Source organism: Oncorhynchus nerka, linkage group LG27 (genome assembly GCF_034236695.1).
Source record: "Oncorhynchus nerka isolate Pitt River linkage group LG27, Oner_Uvic_2.0, whole genome shotgun sequence".
Classification (NCBI taxonomy): Eukaryota; Metazoa; Chordata; class Actinopteri; order Salmoniformes; family Salmonidae; genus Oncorhynchus; species Oncorhynchus nerka.
Window position 1 is genome coordinate 12,949,221 of NC_088422.1, and position 21,302 is coordinate 12,970,522.

General features: G+C 41.1%; 1 protein-coding gene across 1 annotated transcript in view; it reads right to left on the minus strand.

Moving 5' to 3' along the window:
• Positions 1–21,302, minus strand: part of LOC115111156 (glutamate receptor ionotropic, delta-2-like) — a 209,404-nt gene that overhangs the window by 126,605 nt on the left and 61,497 nt on the right. The window contains exons 5-6 of the mRNA XM_065011130.1: positions 18,944–19,141; positions 1,439–1,751 (exon numbers count right to left, since the gene is read on the minus strand). Of these exons, the coding sequence (XP_064867202.1) occupies positions 1,439–1,751; positions 18,944–19,141 (511 nt within the window). The remainder of the gene's footprint in view (positions 1–1,438; positions 1,752–18,943; positions 19,142–21,302) is intronic.

The window sequence follows — 21,302 nt, forward strand, 5'->3', positions numbered from 1 at the left end:
AACATATACCTGTATATATTTTTTGCACCACGATTTACATGCTAAATCACCACTGGTGTCTTTGCCTATGTAACAGACATATCTTTGCCTATGTAACAGACATATTTGGGAAACTGAAGGAACTGAACACAAGCATGCAGGGGAAATACAAAAACATTCTACAGATGAGGGATCAAATTAGTGGATTCAGAGGAAATTATTCTTATTGGAGAAAGTCTTTCAAAATCAAACATGCACATTCCCTCGGAAAACAGCATCAGTAAATGTCTGTCACGAGTGATGACTGCTCACCTCCAACACTTGGAAGAGCACTTTGGTACCTACTTCCCAATCCATTTGACTGTGATCCTGTCACAGTTGACATGCAGGTAAATTACCGAATTCTGCAGACAACACATTCACGGTTCACTGAGGAGTTTTGGTTCCTGACTCAAAGGGAACACACTGCCGTCTCCCTCTGAGCATTAAAAGTCATGGTACCCTTCGCCAGCTCATATCTGTGTGTAGCTGGATTCAGTGCACTCGTCTGCATTACAACCAAATATTGATCCAGGTTGGATGTGACAGCAGAGATGAGGTGCGCACTGTGGACCACGCCCCCCCTCCCCCCGACTTCGAGAAGCCACGCCCCCCTGACTCTGAAAAGCCACACCCCCTGACATCGAGAAGCCACGCCCCCTGACTTTGAGACGCTCCGACACGACATGCATCCAGCACACCCATCTCATTAGTGGTGGTGAGATAAGAGACATTATGGCAGACTTATTTACAATTGACTGTCATAGCCCCACATTAAAAGTACAGTATGTGATGGTGAGTTGAGAAGACAATCAGAAATACCGTTTTTGACTGTCATAGCCCCAAATAAAAAAGTTAACATTGGCTGTTAATTACATCCTTTTTTTCACATGGTTGGAGTCGCAAGAATTTTCAGATATCAAAATTGGGTCATGGGACAAAAAAGTTTGCTAACCCATGTCTTAACCCCATCCCCTCCTCCTATCACGATAGAGGGACACACACCAGGTGGTAATTAAGCAATAAGGCCCGAGGGGGTGTGGTGTATGGCCAATATACCACGGCTAAGGGCTGTTCATAGGCACGATGTATCGCGGGGTGCCTGGATACAGCCCTTAGGCGTGGTATATTTGCCATATACCACAATCCCAGAGGTGCCTTATCGCTATTATAAACTGGTTACCAATGTAATTAGAGCAGTAAAAATAAATGTTTTGTCATACCCGTGGTATACGGTCTGATATACCACGGATGTCAGCCAATCGGCATTCAGGGCTCGAGCCACACAGTTTATAATAATACAATATACAACGGGTGGGTCTAATCCTGAATGCTGATTGGTTAAAACCAGGTGATAATAATACAATACATCACGAAGGAAAAACAAAAACAAAAGGATAAAAAACAAAAAGGAAGTCACCCTGCTGGACGAAGGATCCATAGACGAACCACATGGAATTGTAGAAGGTGGTGGAGGAGACCGCACCCATGGGCAGGCGCGGCGGGTTCAACCAGTTGAGTAGGTAGACCAGGATGCCCACCAGCAGCACGGTGCCCGCAATGCACGCCCACAACGACAGGTCAAAGGGCGCTAGGCAGGCGAACATGTCCACGGTACGCTCGGCCTTCCTGAGCAGCACACCCACCGAGTAGTCCATGTAGCGTGTGGTGAAGTCCACCGCACTCTCCCGTTCTGGCGTGATGGTGAGAGCCGAGAGACCCACGTCTGCCCGCTGGAACACAAACACACAGAGACACGTGCGCAAGCATACACATAGATATGCACACACGCACACAAATACACACACACACACCAGATTCATTAATGGAAAGATTCAAGGTGTATAGAAGTCAAGAAAATGACGGGGATTCTGTGAACACACACATCAGAAATCCCTGTGTTGTATTTGCTGAGTAATGGAACATCACTTTGTGTTGTTTTTACACGTTAATCCAAGTCATGCACACATCAATAGAATCATATCTAATTTCTGCCATGGCTTCTCTGCTCCTGCTGACGATCACAGTCCTTCTCTTCTTGTTGTTGTCAAAACAACACTCCAAACTCGCTATCTGATTAACACTGACTCTCTTCTCAAACTAAATAAAAAGGAAAATACCATGCTCATAAGCCTAAATATTGCTATAGAAAAATGTAGGGATTGCCATTTTCTGCATCTGAGTCTATTATATTTAAGCAAAGCAGCGTTTATGGAGATGAATATGTCTGTGGTCTGTGAGTCATAGCGTGAGCATTGGAGGGGTTCAAGAAATAGTTCAAGAAGAGGATGAGGGCAGTTGCTAGGCCAGTAAGGCCAGTAAACCAATCAGGGAGTCTGAATTAGAATACACAAGTTGGTCCACTGAGAACAGTGTTGTTTTAATCTGCCACACAACGTACGTGTGTGTGTGTTTATGCAGGCCAGGTTCAGCTATAAACCCACTTAGGCTGAGCTAATATCCTCCCACATGTTGTGTCTCACCATTAGAAGACACTGTACGCAAATACCATTTTCGTGCATCTGAAATGGCACCTATTTATCTATATAGTACGCCAGTTTTGACAGGGCCAAAAGCAGTGCTCTACATAGGGAACAGGGTGCTATTTGGGATTCAACCTATGTCTACGATTGAGTGTAGTCTGGCCCAGGGGTGCAAAGGTGGACGGCAAGGCACTGGAGTGACGGACCACCCTTGCTGTCTCTGCCTGGCCGGCTCTCCTCTCTCCACTGGGATTCTCTGCCTCTGACCTTATTATGGGGGCTGAGTCACTGGCTTGCTAGTGCTCTCCAATGCTGTCCCTAGGAGGGGTGCATCATGTCTTCCCAGGCTTTTTTATCTATACTCGACTTTAGTGGGTTGAGTCACTGACATTATCTTCCTGTCCGGTCTAGCTCCCCCTCGGGCTCGTGTGGTGGGGAAGATCTTCGTGGGCTATACTCTGCCTTGTCTCAGGATAGTAAGTTGGTAATTTGTTGATTTCCCTCCGGTGGTGTTGGACTTGTGCTTTAGCAAAGTAGGTGGGGTTATATCCTGCCTGATTGGCCCTGTCCGGGGGTATCGTCGGACGGGGCCACAGCGTCCACCGACCCCCCATCTCAGTCCTCAATATCTATGCTGCAATAGTCTATGTGCCGGGGAGCTATGTTCAGTCTGTCCTATCTGGTGTCATTTTCCTCTCTTATCTGGTGTCCTGTGTGACCTTAAGTATTCTCCCTCTAATTCTCCCATCTCTCTCTCCCCTCCCGGAGGAACTGAGCCTTAGGACCATGTCTCAGGACTACCTGGCCTGACGACTCCTGGTTGTCCCCGTCCCCAGTCCACCTGATCATGTTGCTGATCCAAGTTCTACTTTCCTGCGTCTATGGAATCCTGACCTGTTCACCGGAAGTGCTACCTTGTCCCGGACCTGCTGCTCTCTCTCTGTCAATTGAAATAAATGCATTATGCCCTAATCTATGGATTTCACATTTTTGGGAAAGAAACCCGTAGATCAGAAAACCAGTCAGAAAACCAGTCAGGCGACACATCTCCTTCGCATAGAGTTGATTCGGACTGTGGCCTGTGGAATGTTGTCCCACTCCTCTTCAATGGATGTGTGAAGTTGCTGGATATTGGTGGGAACTGAAACACGCTGTCGTACACTTCAATCCAAAGCATCCCTAACATGCTCAATGGGTGACATGTCTGGTGAATATGCAGGCCATGGAAATAACTGGGACATTTTCAGCTTCCAGGAATTGTGTACAGGTCCTTACGACATGGGGCCACGCCTCAGGATATCGTCACGGTATCTCTGTGCATTCAAATTGCCATTGATAAAATCTAATTGTGTTCGTTGTCCGTATCTTATTCCTGCCCATACCATAATCCCACTACCACCAGGGGGCACTCTTCTCACAATGTTGACATTACAAACCGCTAGCCCACACTACGCCATACATGTGGTTGAGTCCGGTTGGATGTACTGCCAAATTCTCTAAAACAACAATGAACATTCAATTTTCTGTCAACAGCTCAGGGGGACTTGACTGCAGTCAGCATTGCACACTCCCGCAAAACATGAGACATCTGTGGAATTGTGTTGTGTGACAAAACTGCACATTTTAGAGTGGCCTTTTATTGTCCCCAGCAAAAGGTGCACCTGTTTAATGATCATGCTGTTTAAATCAGCTGTCAGGTAGATTGATTATCTTGCTCACTAATAGGGATGTAATCAAACTTGTAACCAACATTTGAGAGAAATATGCTTTTTGTGCGTATGGAACATTTCTGGGACCTTTTATTTCAGCTTATGAAACATGGGACAAACACTTTACATGTTGCTTTATATTGTTGTTCAGTGTATAAATGGCTTTATAAAGAAATGTGGCTGACTAAGAATAGAGCACTGGGCAGTAGGTAGCCTACCTGGTTAGATTTGGGTATGTTATTTTAGGCAAAAAAATTGAAAAAAAAGGGGTGGATCTTTATTAATGAAGGATTTGTACACCTTGAGACAATTGAGACATGGATCTGTGCCATTCAGATGGTGAACGGGCAAGACAAAAGGTTTAAGTGCCTATAACAGGGGTATTGGTGTAGGTGCCAGGCAGGCGCACCGGTTTGTGTCGAGAACTGCAATGCTGCTGGGTTTTTCACGCTCAACAGTTTCCCGTGTGTATCAAGAATGATCCACCACCCAAAGGACATCCAGACAACCTGACACAACTGTGGGAAGCATTGGAGTCAACATGGGCCAGCATCCCCGTGGAACACCTTGTAGAGTCCATGCCCCGACCAATCGAGGCTGTTCTGAAGGCAAAAGGGGGTGCAACTCAATATTACGAAGGTGTTCCTAATGTTTTGTACACTCACTCTACATTCAAGATTTCAGACAATCTATCGAATAGCTCAGTCCAGAATCGTTTGAAGACCGGACAATTCCAGAACAGATGCATTAGTGTATCGACCTCACCGTAGCCATGCCAACACAAGTCTGAAAGGCTTTGATCTGTCTTTTTCAACCTGTGTGGTGTGATGTATGCCCTGTGTGACATCTTCATTTGAATAATCTTATATCTTATGCAATTGAATATTGATGTTGTATTTTCTATATTGCGTCACATTGTAATAGATACACCCCATGTCCAGCTCAGAGTGTAACTCAGTGGAGCTGTTACTATTTAAGGAGAAGCCAACCAGCTTGTATAGGGAGGAAACCGTTATTTTCCCAATAGCAACATCCCTCAGTTCGTTGTCTAAAGAACTTTTAGATCCCACATCAACACTCTTTGAGGAATTAAACATGAGAATTGATTTGAATTGTAAATGGCATTGAAATACTTATATTATTATTTTATTATTCTCTGACATCAGCTCTTGGAATGGTATGATATCTCTGTCTCCTACGACCTGCCCCACTCAACTGATGTCTTGGTGTTGCCAGGTACCATTAGCCAGTGTCTTGCCACCTGCGATAAACAAGGGGTTGTTCCATATTGAACGGAAAGGGAGGGATGCTCCATTGACAGATAACGTTTCGTGAAGTATCTTTGCCACTTCACAATAGAACTACAGCAGTGGATGATCTATCTCGCAGTGGGAACTTGGGGTGATAATAAGGAGATGTTCTGTCACTATTTCTTCCTCTAGCCACTGCCAGGTGCCTGCTATTCCCCTGTTTTTATAGCCCCATGCCAGTGGGTATCTGGCATTATATGACAAGTAGTACAAATACACATTGGCAACACCTAATCCCTCGGATGCCGTTTTTCATAGCGCCCTTCGTTTTATCACAGGAAACAGTTTTTATTACTCCTCACTGTATTCTTTACCAAAAGGTTGGCTGGACCTCTTTGAAGTCATGCAGATCACATCATTACACTCTTTTTGTTTACAAAGCCCTGCTCCACAAAGATTTAACATGACAGGGCTGGTTCACAGGGCTGGTTAACTCTGGAGACTCCTTTGGTGTCTAGAGAGTTAGGTAAATCAGCCGTTGAGTTCCTTGCACCTTTAGTGTGGAATGATCTACAATAAACATTAAAATTGGAGGAGTTGGTGGTCTCTGAGCATTTCAGACGGTTGCTAGGAGACCTTTTTACTTTTTATCATTGTGTTTTGCTTTTTGTGTATTGTTGTGTATAATAACATATATTTTATATGAATCTGTAGTTTAATGGGTTTTGTTGTATTTTGATGTGTATTGTGATGCTATACAGGGCTCATCTGGAAAAGAGACCTTGGTCTCAGCATTGACTCCCTGTCTAAATAAAGAGGCCTTGTTCTCAGCATTGACTCCCTGTCTAAATAAAGAGGCCTTGGTCTCAGCATTGACTCCCTGTCTAAATAAAGAGGCCTTGGTCTCAGCATTGACTCCCTGTCTAAATAAAGAGGCCTTGTTCTCAGCATTGACTCCCTGTCTAAATAAAGAGGCCTTGGTCTCAGCATTGACTCCCTGTCTAAACAAAGAGGCCTTGGTCTCAGCATTGACTCCCTGTCTAGACCGCTGAGCTCCCGAGTGGCGCAACAGTCTAAGGCAGTGCATCTCATTGCTAGAGGCGTCACCACAGACCCTGGTTTAATTCCAGGCTGTATCACAACCAGCCGTGATTGGGAGTCCCATAGGGTGGCGCGCAATTGGCCCAGAGTCGTCTGCGTTTTGCCGGGGTAGGCCACTGTTCCTAGGCCACCATTGTAAATAAGAATTTGTTCTAAACTGACTTGCCTAGTTAAATAAAGGTTCAATAAAAAAAATTAAGAGACCTTGGTCTCAGCATTGACTCCCTGTGTCACACCCTGATCTATTTCACTTGTCCTTGTGCTCACCTCCACCCCCTCCAGGTGTCACCCATCTTCCCCATTATCCCCTGGGGATATATACCTGTGTTCCCTGTCTGTCTGTGCCAGTTTGTCTTGTTTTGTCAAGTCAACCAGGATGTTACTCCTGCTTTTTCCTATTCTCTGTTTTTTGCTAGTCCTCCCAGTTTTGACCCTTGCCTGCCTTGACTCTGTATCCGCCTGCCTGACCATACTGCCTGCCCTGACCTCGAGCCTGCCTGCCACTCTGTACCTCCTGGACTCTGACCTTGTTATGATCTTTTACCTGTCCACGACCATTCTCTTGCCTGCCCCTTGGATACTAATAAATATCAGAGACTTGAACCATCTGCCTCCCGTGTCTGCATCTGGGTCTCGCCCTGTGCCCTTATACCCTGTCCAAATAAAGGTTGAATTAAATAAATTACTTACTTCTTGGCATGGACGTTTTTTTGTGGTTAATTCTTGGTTTCTTTTATTTCTACAAGCTTGAAAATAAACCATGTACAGTATCTCTTTAAACCAGTGCTGAGGGAACTGAAGTGGTAGGGGAGGCAGGGTATCCTAGTGGTTAGAGCATTGGACTGGTAACCGAAAGGTTGCAAGTTCAAATCCCCGAGCTGACAAGGTACAAAATCTGCTGTTCTGCCCCAGTTAACCCACTGTTCCTAGGCCGTCATTGAAAATAAGAATTGGTCCTTAACTGACTTGCCTAGTAAAATAAAGGTAAAAAAAAAAATTGCTGACACAAGGAACGCTAGTCTAACGAGTATGTTCTTCTTTATCACCTCTGCTCTACCCCAAAGTGATAAAAGTAGAACTGTCCATCTCTTAATGTCATCCCGATTAGTTTTATCCCGGTCCATTTAGATCAGATATCTTATTAACTGGTGACTTGATAATTATCTATAAACATTTGTCAAATCCTATGCAGGTTTTACAGCTGAGAGGACCTTAATGGCCAATATGATTTACGTATCCAGAACAGGTACCTCCAATGCCATTCTATCACTCTCCTTAAGAGTGAGCAGAGAGTTATTTTTAAAATAAATAATCTCTCTCTGGTATTGGTAGGACATTCAGACTGATACAGTCCTGAAGAGTACTCTCTAAAAGGAGAGTTCATTTGATTTTTATCACATGCTATCGACCCATTTTACAATCCTCAACAGCTGGAATTGTTTGTTTATTTTCCAACTATTTAAGTTTAAATGCAATTTTTTTGTCCGCTTTGTCACCTGACTTGAAATATCTCGTAATAGGAAACAAGGCAAATGTATTCCCATCATGGAAGGCATTTTGAAGTAGGTTTTTTGTTTTGGTCCAACATACATTGAGTCCAAAGTCTTAAACTCCACTATTAAACTGTTTTTCTTTGGTAACATATGCTTTTCCTTTTATCTGCAGTGTAACTATTGAGCCAACCTCTGCAGGTTTGCTTTAAAGGCTTCCCACACCATTTGTACAGAGTGGACAAAGGTTAAATTAGTGGTGACGAATTCAAACATGTTCTCCTTCATTGTCGACATAAATTCCTCACCACTTCATAGAGAGTTGTTGAATCTGTTTAGTTCTGTGTGTGTTGACAGATAGGGAGAAAATGACTGACATGTATTCAACTGAAATGTGTCTTCTGCATTTAACCCAACCCCTCTGAATCAGAGAGGTGCGAGGGGCTGCCTTAATTGACATCCACGTCTTTGGCGCCGTGGGGCATGGTCAGAAATGATAACCCTATGAATCATTCTCTATTAGAGATCTTGATATGAGGAGGTAGTCTATTTGTGAATATGAATTATGCAGTAAAACGTCTATTCATGCAGGAGTATGCAGGATTAATAATGCCAACTTGTTGAAATGTGGGTTCTTCTGAGTCTGGATAGCACTGTTGCAGACATCTGGGTTACGTCCCAAATCCTATTCCCTAGAAAGTGCACAACTTTTGACTAGGGTCTCAGTTCTGATCTTCATAAACAGAATGCTCATTGAAATTACCTCAGACCTATCACTAGCAAATTCATTTTTCTGGGAAAGCTTAAGGAGGAAGAAATTAGTGAGAGTTTCCACATAGTGTAAGAAACACACCCACACACACACGCAGTCACGCACAATTCATTCACAGTTGACTAAATCTGCTAATTTCACGGTCTGGTAAGGAAACTAAATGCTAAAACAGGCAGAAATTGTCACTTACGCAGCACATGAAAAAATATGAGGACCCAAGTGAGTTCCTACTTTCCAGAATGGTTTAAGGGCATGGTGAGACACTAGTAAGTGTGTTGTAAGTGTGGGACACCCAGGCTGTCCCAATTATCTCTCCTTCCGGCCCAAAGTGTGCACTTGTTCACTTCCCTTCAGTGATTTCAAAGGAAATAACTGGTTTAAGAACTATGGTAGAAAGTCCCACGAGTCCATGCCTCCACCAATCCAATGCTTTTAGATAGGTGAGAAGCGACAATGAGACAACCTTCAAGGAGCAGGTCAATAACCTGACAGTGTGGTGTCTGGACAACAACTTCTCCCTCAACATCAGTAAGAATAAGGAGCTGATGGTGGACTACAGGAAACAGGGGGATAAGCACGTCCCCATCCACATCAACGAGGAGGCAGTGGAGCTGGTCGAGAGCTTCAAGTTCCTCGCCATCCCAAATCACTAAGAACTTAAAACAGTGCAAACACACGCGCGGTTGAAAAGGTTTGTCATGGGCCCTCAAATCCTCAGAAGGATCTACAGCGGTACCATTGAGAGCATCTTGACTGACTGCATCACTGCTTGGTATGGCAAAAGCACTGCTCTCGATAGCATGGCCCTACAGAGGGTGGTACGGACAGCCCAGTAGATCACTGCTTGGTATGGCAAAAGCACTGCGCTCGATCGCATGGACCTACAGAGGGTGGTACGGACAGCCCAGTACATCACTGCTTGGTATGGCAAAAGCACTGCGCTCGATCGCATGGACCTACAGAGGGTGGTACGGACAGCCCAGTACATCACTGCTTGGTATGGCAAAAGCACTGCGCTCGATAGCATGGACCTACAGAGGGTGGTACGGACAGCCCAGTACATCACTGCTTGGTATGGCAAAAGCACTGCGCTCGATAGCATGGACCTACAGAGAGTGGTACGGACAGCCCAGTACATCACTGCTTGGTATGGCAAAAGCACTGTGCTCGATAGCATGGACCTACAGAGGGTGGTACAGACAGCCCAGTAGATCACTGCTTGGTATGGCAAAAGCACTGCGCTCGATAGCATGGCCCTACAGAGGGTGGTACGGACAGCCCAGTAGATCACTGCTTGGTATGGCAAAAGCACTGCGCTCGATAGCATGGACCTACAGAGGGTGGTACGGACAGCCCAGTACATCACTGCTTGGTATGGCAAAAGCACTGTGCTCGATCGCATGGACCTACAGAGGGTGGTACGGACAGCCCAGTACATCACTGCTTGGTATGGCAAAAGCACTGCGCTCGATAGCATGGCCCTACAGAGGGTGGTACGGACAGCCCAGTAGATCACTGCTTGGTATGGCAAAAGCACTGCGCTCGATCGCATGGACCTACAGAGGGTGGTACGGACAGCCCAGTAGATCACTGCTTGGTATGGAAAAAGCACTGCTCTCGATAGCATGGCCCTACAGAGGGTGGTACGGACAGCCCAATAGATCACTGCTTGGTATGGCAAAAGCACTGCGCTCGATAGCATGGCCCTACAGTGGGTGGTACGGACAGCCCAGTACATCACTGGGGCCGAGCTCCCTGCCATCCAGGACCTCTATGTCAGGCGGTGTGAAAGGAAGGCCCTGAAAATCATTAAACCACCCAAGCCATAGACTGTTCTCTCTGCTTCCGTACGGAAAGTGGTTCCGGTGCATTAAGTCTGACACCAACAGGCTCCTGAACAGCTTCTATCTCCCATGCCATAAGGCTGCTAAATAGCTAAGTAAATAGCTAAGTAAATAGCCAACAAAATGACTATACGGACTATCTGAGTTGACCTTTGTATTTTATTCATATTTTTGCCCCCCTCTATGCTGACTGACATTACACACACTGATACTCCAACACACACATTACACACACTGATACTCCAACACACACATTACACACACTGATACTCCAACACACATTACACACACTGATACTCCAACACACACATTACACACACTGATACTCCAACACACACATTACACACACTGATACTCCAACACACATTACACACACTGATACTCCAACACACATTACACACATTGATACTCCAACACACACATTACACACAGTCACTCCATCTTTTGCTCACACACACACACACACACACACACACACACACACACACACACACACACACACACACACACACACACACACACACACACACACACACACACACACACACACATAATATGCACATACATTTATACTGACTCTACACACACCACTCACGTACAATAATCATATACGCTGCTTCCACTCTGTTTATCATATATCCTGAAGCCTAGTCACCTTACCACTATACATATCTACCTCTATCGATCCAGTATCCTGAACATTGTAAATATGGTACTGGTACTGACCCTGTATATAATATGCTTACTTACTTTATAGTGTTCTTCTCATTTCTTATTTCTTATTTTTACATCTTGTGTGTTTTTGTTTTACCTTGTTTGTATTTTCGCATTGTTATTGATGACTACATAGTTATTGATTATTAATGACTACAGTATTATTGATGACTACAGTATTATTGATTATTGATGACTACATTGTTATTGATGACTACAGTATTATTGATGACTACAGTATTATTGATGACTACATTGTTATTGATGACTACAGTATTATTGATGACTACAGTATTATTGATGACTACAGTATTATTGATGACTACATAGTTATTGATGACTACAGTATTATTGATGACTACATAGTTATTGATGACTACATTGTTATTGATGACTACATAGTTATTGATGACTACAGTATTATTGATGACTACATTGTTATTAATGACTACATTGTTATTGATGACTACATAGTTATTGATGACTACATTGTTATTAATGACTACATTGTTATTGATGACTACATAGTTATTGATGACTACATTGTTATTGATGACTACATTGTTATTAATGACTACATTGTTATTGATGACTACATAGTTATTGATGACTACAGTATTATTGATGACTACATAGTTATTGATTATTAATGACTACATTGTTATTGATTATTAATGACTACATTGTTATTGATGACTACATTGTTATTGATTATTGATGACTACATTGTTGTTGATTATTAATGACTACATTGTTATTGATTATTAATGACTACATTGTTATTGATTATTGATGACTTCATTGTTATTGATGACTACATAGTTATTGATGACTACATAGTTATTGATTATTAATGACTACATTGTTATTGATTATTAATGACTACATTGTTATTGATTATTAATGACTACATTGTTATTGATGACTACATTGTTATTGATGACTACATTGTTATTGATGACTACATAGTTATTGGTGACTACATAGGTTATTGGTGACTACATAGTTATTGATAACTACACAGTTATTGATGACTACATTGTTATTGATTACTACATTGTTATTGATGACTACATTGTTATTGATTATTGATGACCACATAGTTATTGATGACTACATTGTTATTGATGACTACATAGTTATTGATTACTACATAGTTATTGGTGACTACATAGTTATTGATGACTACATAGTTATTGATGACTACATTGTTATTGATTACTACATTGTTATTGATGACTACATAGTTATTGATGACTACATAGTTATTGATTATTAATGACTACATTGTTATTGATGACTACATTGTTATTAATGACTACATTGTTATTGATGACTACATAGTTATTGATGACTACATAGTTATTGATTATTAATGACTACATTGTTGTTGATTATTAATGACTACATTGTTATTGATGACTACATAGTTATTGATGACTACATAGTTATTGATTATTAATGACTACATTGTTATTGATTATTAATGACTACATTGTTATTGATGACTACATTGTTATTGATGACTACATTGTTATTGATGACTACATTGTTATTGATGACTACATTGTTATTGATGACTACATTGTTATTGATTACTACATTGTTATTGATGACTACATTGTTTTTGATGACTACATAGTTATTGATGACTACATTGTTATTGATTACTACATAGTTATTGATTACTACATTGTTATTGATGACTACATTGTTATTGATGACTACATTGTTATTGATTATTGATGACTACATTGTTATTGATTACTACATAGTTATTGATTATTGATGACTACATTGTTATCGATGACTACATTGTTATTGATGACTACATTGTTATTGATTATTGATGACTAAATTGTTATTGATTACTACATAGTTACTGATGACTACATAGTTATTGATTATTGATGACTACATTGTTATTGATGACTACATTGTTATTGATTATTGATGACTAAATTGTTATTGATTACTAAATTGTTATTGATGACTACATTGTTATTGATTATTGATGACTACATTGTTATCGATGACTACATTGTTATTGATGACTACATTGTTATTGATTATTGATGACTACATTGTTATTGATTACTACATTGTTATTGATGACTACATTGTTATTGATGACTACATTGTTATTGATTATTGATGACTTCATTGTTATTGATGACTACATTGTTATCGATGACTACATAGTTATTGATTATTAATGACTACATTGTTATTGATTATTGATGACTAAATTGTTATTGATGACTACATAGTTACTGATGACTACATAGTTATTGATGACTACATAGTTACTGATGACTACATAGTTATTGATGACTACATAGTTACTGATGACTACATAGTTATTGATGACCACATAGTTATTGATGACTACATAGTTATTGATGACTACATAGTTATTGGTGACTACATAGTTATTGATGACTACATAGTTATTGATGACTACATAGTTATTGATTACTACATTGTTATTGATGACTACATTGTTTTTGATGACTACATAGTTATTGATGACTACATTGTTATCGATGACTGAATCCATGAGTATTAGAACAGTCCATGACTATTAGGACAATCCATGACTATTAGACCAATCCATGACTATTAGAACAATCCATGACTATTAGAACAGTCCATGACTATTAGAACAGTCCATGACTATTAGAACAGTCCATGACTATTATAACAATCCATGACTATTAGAACAGTCCATGACTATTAGAACAGTCCATGACTATTAGAACAATTCATGACTATTTGTAACGGCTTTCTTGTGGAGAAGGAGAGTCGGACCAAAATGCAGCGTGATGATGATTCATGATATTTTAATGAAGGAAAAAACTATACATGAAGAAACTACAAAATAATGAAATGTGAAAACCGAAACAGCCCTATCTGGTGCAAACACAAAGACAGGAACAATCACCCACAAAACACTCAAAGAATATGGCTGCCTAAATATGGTTCCCAATCAGAGACAACGATACACACCTGCCTCTGATTGAGAACCACTCCAGACAGCCATAGACTTTGCTAGATAATCCCACTAAGCCACACACCCAACACCCCACAAAACCCCAAGACAAAACACACCACAATAAATCCATGTCACACCCTGGCCTAACCAAATAAATGAAGACAAACACATTATTTTACGACCAGGGCGTGACACTATTAGAACAATTCATGACTATTAGAACAATCCACGACTATTAGAACAATCCATGACTATTATAACAATCCATGACTATTATAACAATCCATGACTATTAGAACAGTCCATGACTATTAGAACAATCCATGACTATTAGAACAATCCATGACTATTAGAACAATCCATGACTATTATAACAATCCATGACTATTAGAACAATCCATGACTATTAGGACAATCCATGACTATTAGGACAGTCCATGACTATTAGAACAATCCATGACTATTAGAACAATCCATGACTATTAGAACAATCCATGACTATTAGAACAATCCATGACTATTAGGACAATCCATGACTATTAGGACAGTCCATGACTATTAGAACAGTCCATGACTATTAGAACAATACATGACTATTAGAACAATTAATGACAATTAGAACAATCAGTGACTATTAGGACAATCGATGACCATTACGACAATCCATGACTATTAGACCAATCCATGACTATTAGAACAATCCATGAGTATTAGAACAGTCCATGACTATTAGACCAATCCATGACTATTAGAACAATCCATGAGTATTAGAACAATCCATGACTATTAGAACAGTCCATGACTATTAGAACAATCCATGACTATTAGAACAATCCATGACTATTAGAACAATCAATGACTATTAGAACAATCCATGACTATTAGAACAATCCATGACTATTAGAACAATCAATGACTATTAGAACAATCCATGAGTATTAGAACAGTCCATGACTATTATAACAATCCAATCCACGCCTGACCAGCATCACCACCCTGGATGGTTCCGACCTTGAATATGTGGACATCTATAAGTACCTAGGTGTCTGGCTAGACTGTAAACTCTCCTTCCAGACTCATATCAAACATCTCCAATCCAAAATCAAATCTAGAGTCGGCTTTCTATTCCGCAACAAAGCCTCCTTCACTCACGCCGCCAAACTTACCCTAGTAAAACTGACTATCCTACCGATCCTCGACTTCGGCGATGTCATCTACAAAATTGCTTCCAACACTCTACTAAGCAAACTGGATGCAGTTTATCACAGTGCCATCCGTTTTGTCACTAAAGCACCTTATTCCACCCACCACTGCGACCTGTATGCTCTAGTCGGCTGGCCCTCGCTACATATTCATCGCCAGACCCACTGGCTCCAGGTCATCTACAAGTCCATGCTAGGTAAAGCTCCGCCTTATCTCAGTTCACTGGTCACGATGGCAACACCCATCCGTAGCACGCGCTCCAGCAGGTGTATCTCACTGATCATCCCTAAAGCCAACACCTCATTTGGCCGCCTTTCGTTCCAGTTCTCTGCTGCCTGTGACTGGAACGAATTGCAAAAATCGCTGAAGTTGGAGACTTTTATCTCCCTCACCAACTTTAAACATCTGCTATCTGAGCAGCTAACCGATCGCTGCAGCTGTACATAGTCTATCGGTAAATAGCTCACCCATTTTTACCTACCTCATCCCCATACTGTTTTTATTTATTTACTTTTCTGCTCTTTTGCACACCAATATCTCTACCTGTACATGACCATCTGATCATTTATCACTCCAGTGTTAATCTGCAAAATTGTAATTATTCGCCTACCTCCTCATGCCTTTTGCACACAATGTATATAGACTCCCCTTTTTTTTCTACTGTGTTATTGACTTGTTCATTGTTTACTCTATGTGTAACTCTGTGTTGTCTGTTCACACTGCTATGCTTTATCTTGGCCAGGTCGCAGTTGCAAATGAGAACTTGTTCTCAACTAGCCTACCTCGTTAAATAAAGGTGTTCTCAACTAGCCTACCTGGTTAAATAAAGGTGTTCTCAACTAGCCTACCTGGTTAAATAAAGGTGTTCTCAACTAGCCTACCTGGTTAAATAAAGGTGTTCTCAACTTGCCTACCTCGGTTAAATAAAGGTGAAATATTTTTATTTTTTTTAATTACTATTAGAACAGTCCATCACTATTATAACAATCCATGACTATTAGAACAATCCATGACTATTAGGACAATCCATGACTATTAGAACAATCCATGACTATTAGGACAATCCATGACTATTAGAACAATCCATGACTATTAGAACAATCCATGACTATTAGAACAATCCATGACTATTAGGACAATCCATGACTATAACAACAATCCATGACTATTATAACAATCCATGACTATTAGAACAATCCATGACTATTAGAACAATCCATGACTATTATAACAATCCATGACTATTAGAACAATCCATGACTATTAGAACAATCCATGACTATTATAACAATCCATGACTATTATAACAATCCATGACTATTATAACAATCCATGACTATTAGAACAATCCATGACTATTAGAACAATCCATGACTATTAGAACAATCCATGACTATTAGGACAATCCATGACTATTAGAACAATCAATGACTATTAGAACAATCCATGACTATTAGAACAATCCATGAGTATTAGAACAATCCATGACTATTAGAACAATCCATGACTATTATAACAATCCATGACTATTAGAACAGTCCATCACTATTAGAACAATCCATGACTATTAGGACAATCCATGACTATAACAACAATCCAAGACTATTAGAACAAACCATGACTATTAGGACAATCCATGACTATAACAACAATCCATGACTATTAGAACAATCCATGACTATTATAACAATCCATGACTATTAGAACAATCCATGACTATTAGGACAATCCATGACTATAACAACAATCCATGACTATTAGGACAATCCATGACTATAACAACAATCCATGACTATTATAACAATCCATGACTATTAGAACAATCCATGACTATTAGAACAATCTATTATTAGAACAATCCATGACTATTAGGACAATCCATGACTATTAGAACAATCCATGACTATTAGGACAATCCATGACTATTAAGACTCTTCATGACTATTAGGACTCTTCTTGACATGTCAGTCAATATTGTTTTCTATGTACAGTAACTATACATCTATACAGTATATCTGTTTCCTCTAAAGTGTGTGTGTATGTACGAGTGTGAGCATGCGTATGTTTATTAGGAAGACATCTTTTAAATTCTCTTCACTACGCTGTCTTTGTATTCCATCAATTTTGTACCATTCCATGTCCTCTAGAATATACAAGGTCAAGGGAAGAAACCATTTTTCAAAGGAAGCATTCAAACACATCACAGAAGAGCATACACCCCCCCAAAAAAACATTACTCTGGAAAAACCATTCTTGATAGGACATAATAATAATAATAATAATGTCTGCCTATATGTGTCTATATCCTCTGTATCATTCCAGACACTTCAAAAGGTCTGATGGATAATAATAGCATGCAGTGATTGCTTTATACGGAATAAAAAACATATCGAAGGGGAATAGAGGAAATGGTTATACGACTAAATTATATGAAAATATATTTTTTCCATCGGTCTGTGTTTGTGATCTGAAAGATAAACTCCAACTCTTATGCACATATCTGCACATTTAAGGAAGCAAACTGGAAGCAGCAGTGGTGGAATCGGTGTGGGAATGGCATTAGATCTGGAAAGCGAGCTATCAAAAAGAGACTGAAAATGGGAAAACAGCAAGGGGTGATGGGTAATGGCCCTGAAAATGCTCTGCTGACCTCCAGCTGTTTTCAGCTTTGCCTTTTGTCTGTTAGTCTGGCTGTTAGACAGTCTTTCAGTCCACTCTCTATTGGCCAGACTAGGTGAATAGCTGACAGCACCGTGGACAGAAAACCAGCCAACTCTAATGAAGAAGCCAGTTTACCAAGGCAATGACTTCTAATCGTTGCATGTTTGTAATTGATTTACTCTGACGAGAGATTATAGAGCGCAATGTAGACGCATGATGGCACATTACACTAGATGTACTTTGGTTGAGGTGATGAGGATGGATGGATGAGGGTGTTTCCTGCAGAGGAAGGCAATGCATTGAGAACACAGATAATTCATGGATGACATGACAATCTGAATTCATATTTATTTCTCTAACGTGGTATTATCTCATTTGGACATAGTACTGCAGCATATAGAGTGCCCATAATGCATTTGGACATAGTACTGCAGCATATAGGGTGCCCATAATGCATTTGGACATAGTACTGCAGCATATAGGGTGCCCATAGGGCTCTGGTCAACAGCACTGCACCCTATTCCCTATGGAATCAACTACTTTTGACCAGGGCCCATAAGGCTCTCATCAAAAGTAGTACACTATATAGGGAGTAGGGTGTCGTTTTGGACAATGTTTGGCCAGGGCCCATAGGGCTCTGATCAAAAGTAGTGCACTATATAGGGAGTAGGCAGTCATTTGAGACAGAGACAGCGTCTCTCACCTTGGCGACCAGCTCTCCCATCAGTCCGTTCCAGACCCCGTCGGACTGTTGGCTCCCGTACTTATGGTCAGGGGCCACATAGATCTCGTACTTGAAGCCCAGGTAGTTAGAGAGGGAATCCAGTATGTCGATGGAGTAACCTTGGTACTTCTTAGGCTTCCCAAGGACATTCTCTGACACCATCACAAAGGGCTCCTCCTGTTGGGACAAAAATCAATGTTCAACCTTACTGCTATATCCTCCATCCGGCACTACTGTATTGTAGCCCAGGTCTCCTCGGCCTCCACCCCATGCCTTTTTTCTTACATGGTTTACAACTTATTGAATGGGTCAATTTGAGCCAGCCAATCCATATCCTTTCCCAGGATTTTTTGCCTAATCATCCCTAAATTTATGCTATTGTTTTCCACCTAACACACAGTAACCTTACAGAGAGAGAGCGATGAGGGAGAGAGATAGAAAGAGAGAGAGAGAGAGGTGTGAAATATGATAAATAAGTCCACACTCCACTTGCTAATTGTCATGGACTATCCTGCAACGTGTCTCAACTTCGCGCCAAGAAGAAGAAACAGTAGCCCTTTCCCTTCCTGGCTACCTTCCACTTGAATAAATCCCTATTGATGACTGAGATGTTTCTGGGAATATGTCAGCCAGATGTATTACTGAGGGGGTGTTATTGAATAAACACGGCATGCACATTAAGCCAGTTCTTTCTAATCCTCCATGGCCCCTGTCGCTCAATAAGCTATTAGTGGGAGTGTGAACATGCATGCCGACTCCCACTGTAGCCATGAGGCACCATCAATCAGTGAGGGAACCCCCGCCACGTTGCGCACCATGCCACCTACCTACCTACCTACCACTTCCTACACTCCATCATAGTCCCCCAACCAAAACCTTACCTGACACATAAGTGTATATTTACACACACAAACATGCTACTCTGACACACTACCCCTCCCCCCGCTGCTGTTACCTCAATTGTGGAATGGCAGAAGAGCAGGTTTTTCCTCCCTTGTAGTGGCTCATCTTGCATTGATTACCTCCTCAGTATACGGCTATCACTTCCACACAACTACACATTGATTACCTTCTCAGTATACGGCTATCACTTCCACACAACTACACATTGATTACCTTCTCAGTATACGGCTATCACTTCCACACAACTACACATTGATTACCTTCTCAGTATACGGTTATCACTTCCACACAACTACACATTGATTACATTCTCAGTATACGGTTATCACTTCCACACAACTACACATTGATTACCTTCTCAGTATACGGTTATCACTTCCACACAACTACACATTGATTACCTTCTCAGTATATGGCTATCACTTCCACACAACTACACATTGATTACCTTCTCAGTATACGGCTATCACTTCCACACAATTACACATTGATTACCTTCTCAGTATATGGCTATCACTTCCACACAACTACAAATTGATTCAAATGCACCCCAGATCTTGCAGACTATCTCAGCAGCGAGAAAATCAATACTGAGCGTGAAACGGTACAAGTGTACATCTGTGAGAGCATGTTTCCTACTTTATCACAGTGGGAGGTGCACTACATGATTGTGAGAGTGTGTAGCCGTGTGTATGTGTCTCAGCAGGAAGCAGTGTCTGTGTGTGGGAGCTTTAATGTGTGTTTGTGTCGGTTTCAATGTTTTTACGCTGTGCACTATGTAATCAAATCCGTTCCAGTCTGTGTGTGTGTGTGTGTGTGTGTGTGTGTGTGTGTGTGTGTGTGTGTGTGTGTGTCTACAGTATATATACACTTGTTTGGAAATTATATTTGTGTGAGAACATGCATGTTCACAGTCCAAGTGCAAAATGTGTGTTCCTCTAGATAGGAGGGAAAGTATTTATAGACAGTTCTAGACTGGAGGGAGTGTCTTTATACAGACAGTTCTAGACTGGAGGGAGTGTCTTTATACAGACTCAGTTCTAGACTGGAGGGAGTGTCTTTATACAGACAGTTCTAGACTGGAGGGAGTGTCTTTATACAGACTCAGTTCTAGACTGGAGGAGTGTCTTTATACAGACAGTTCTAGACTGGAGGGAAGGTCTTTATACAGACTCAGTTCTAGACTGGAGGGAGTGTCTTTATACAGACAGTTCTAGACTGGAGGGAAGGTCTTTATACAGACTCAGTTCTAGACTGGAGGGAGTGTCTTTATACAGACAGTTCTAGACTGGAGGGAAGGTCTTTATACAGACAGTTCTAGACTGGAGGGAGTGTCTTTATACAGACAGTTCTAGACTGGAGGGAGTGTCTTTATACAGACAGTTCTAGACTGGAGGGAGTGTCTTTATACAGACTCAGTTCTAGACTGGAGGGA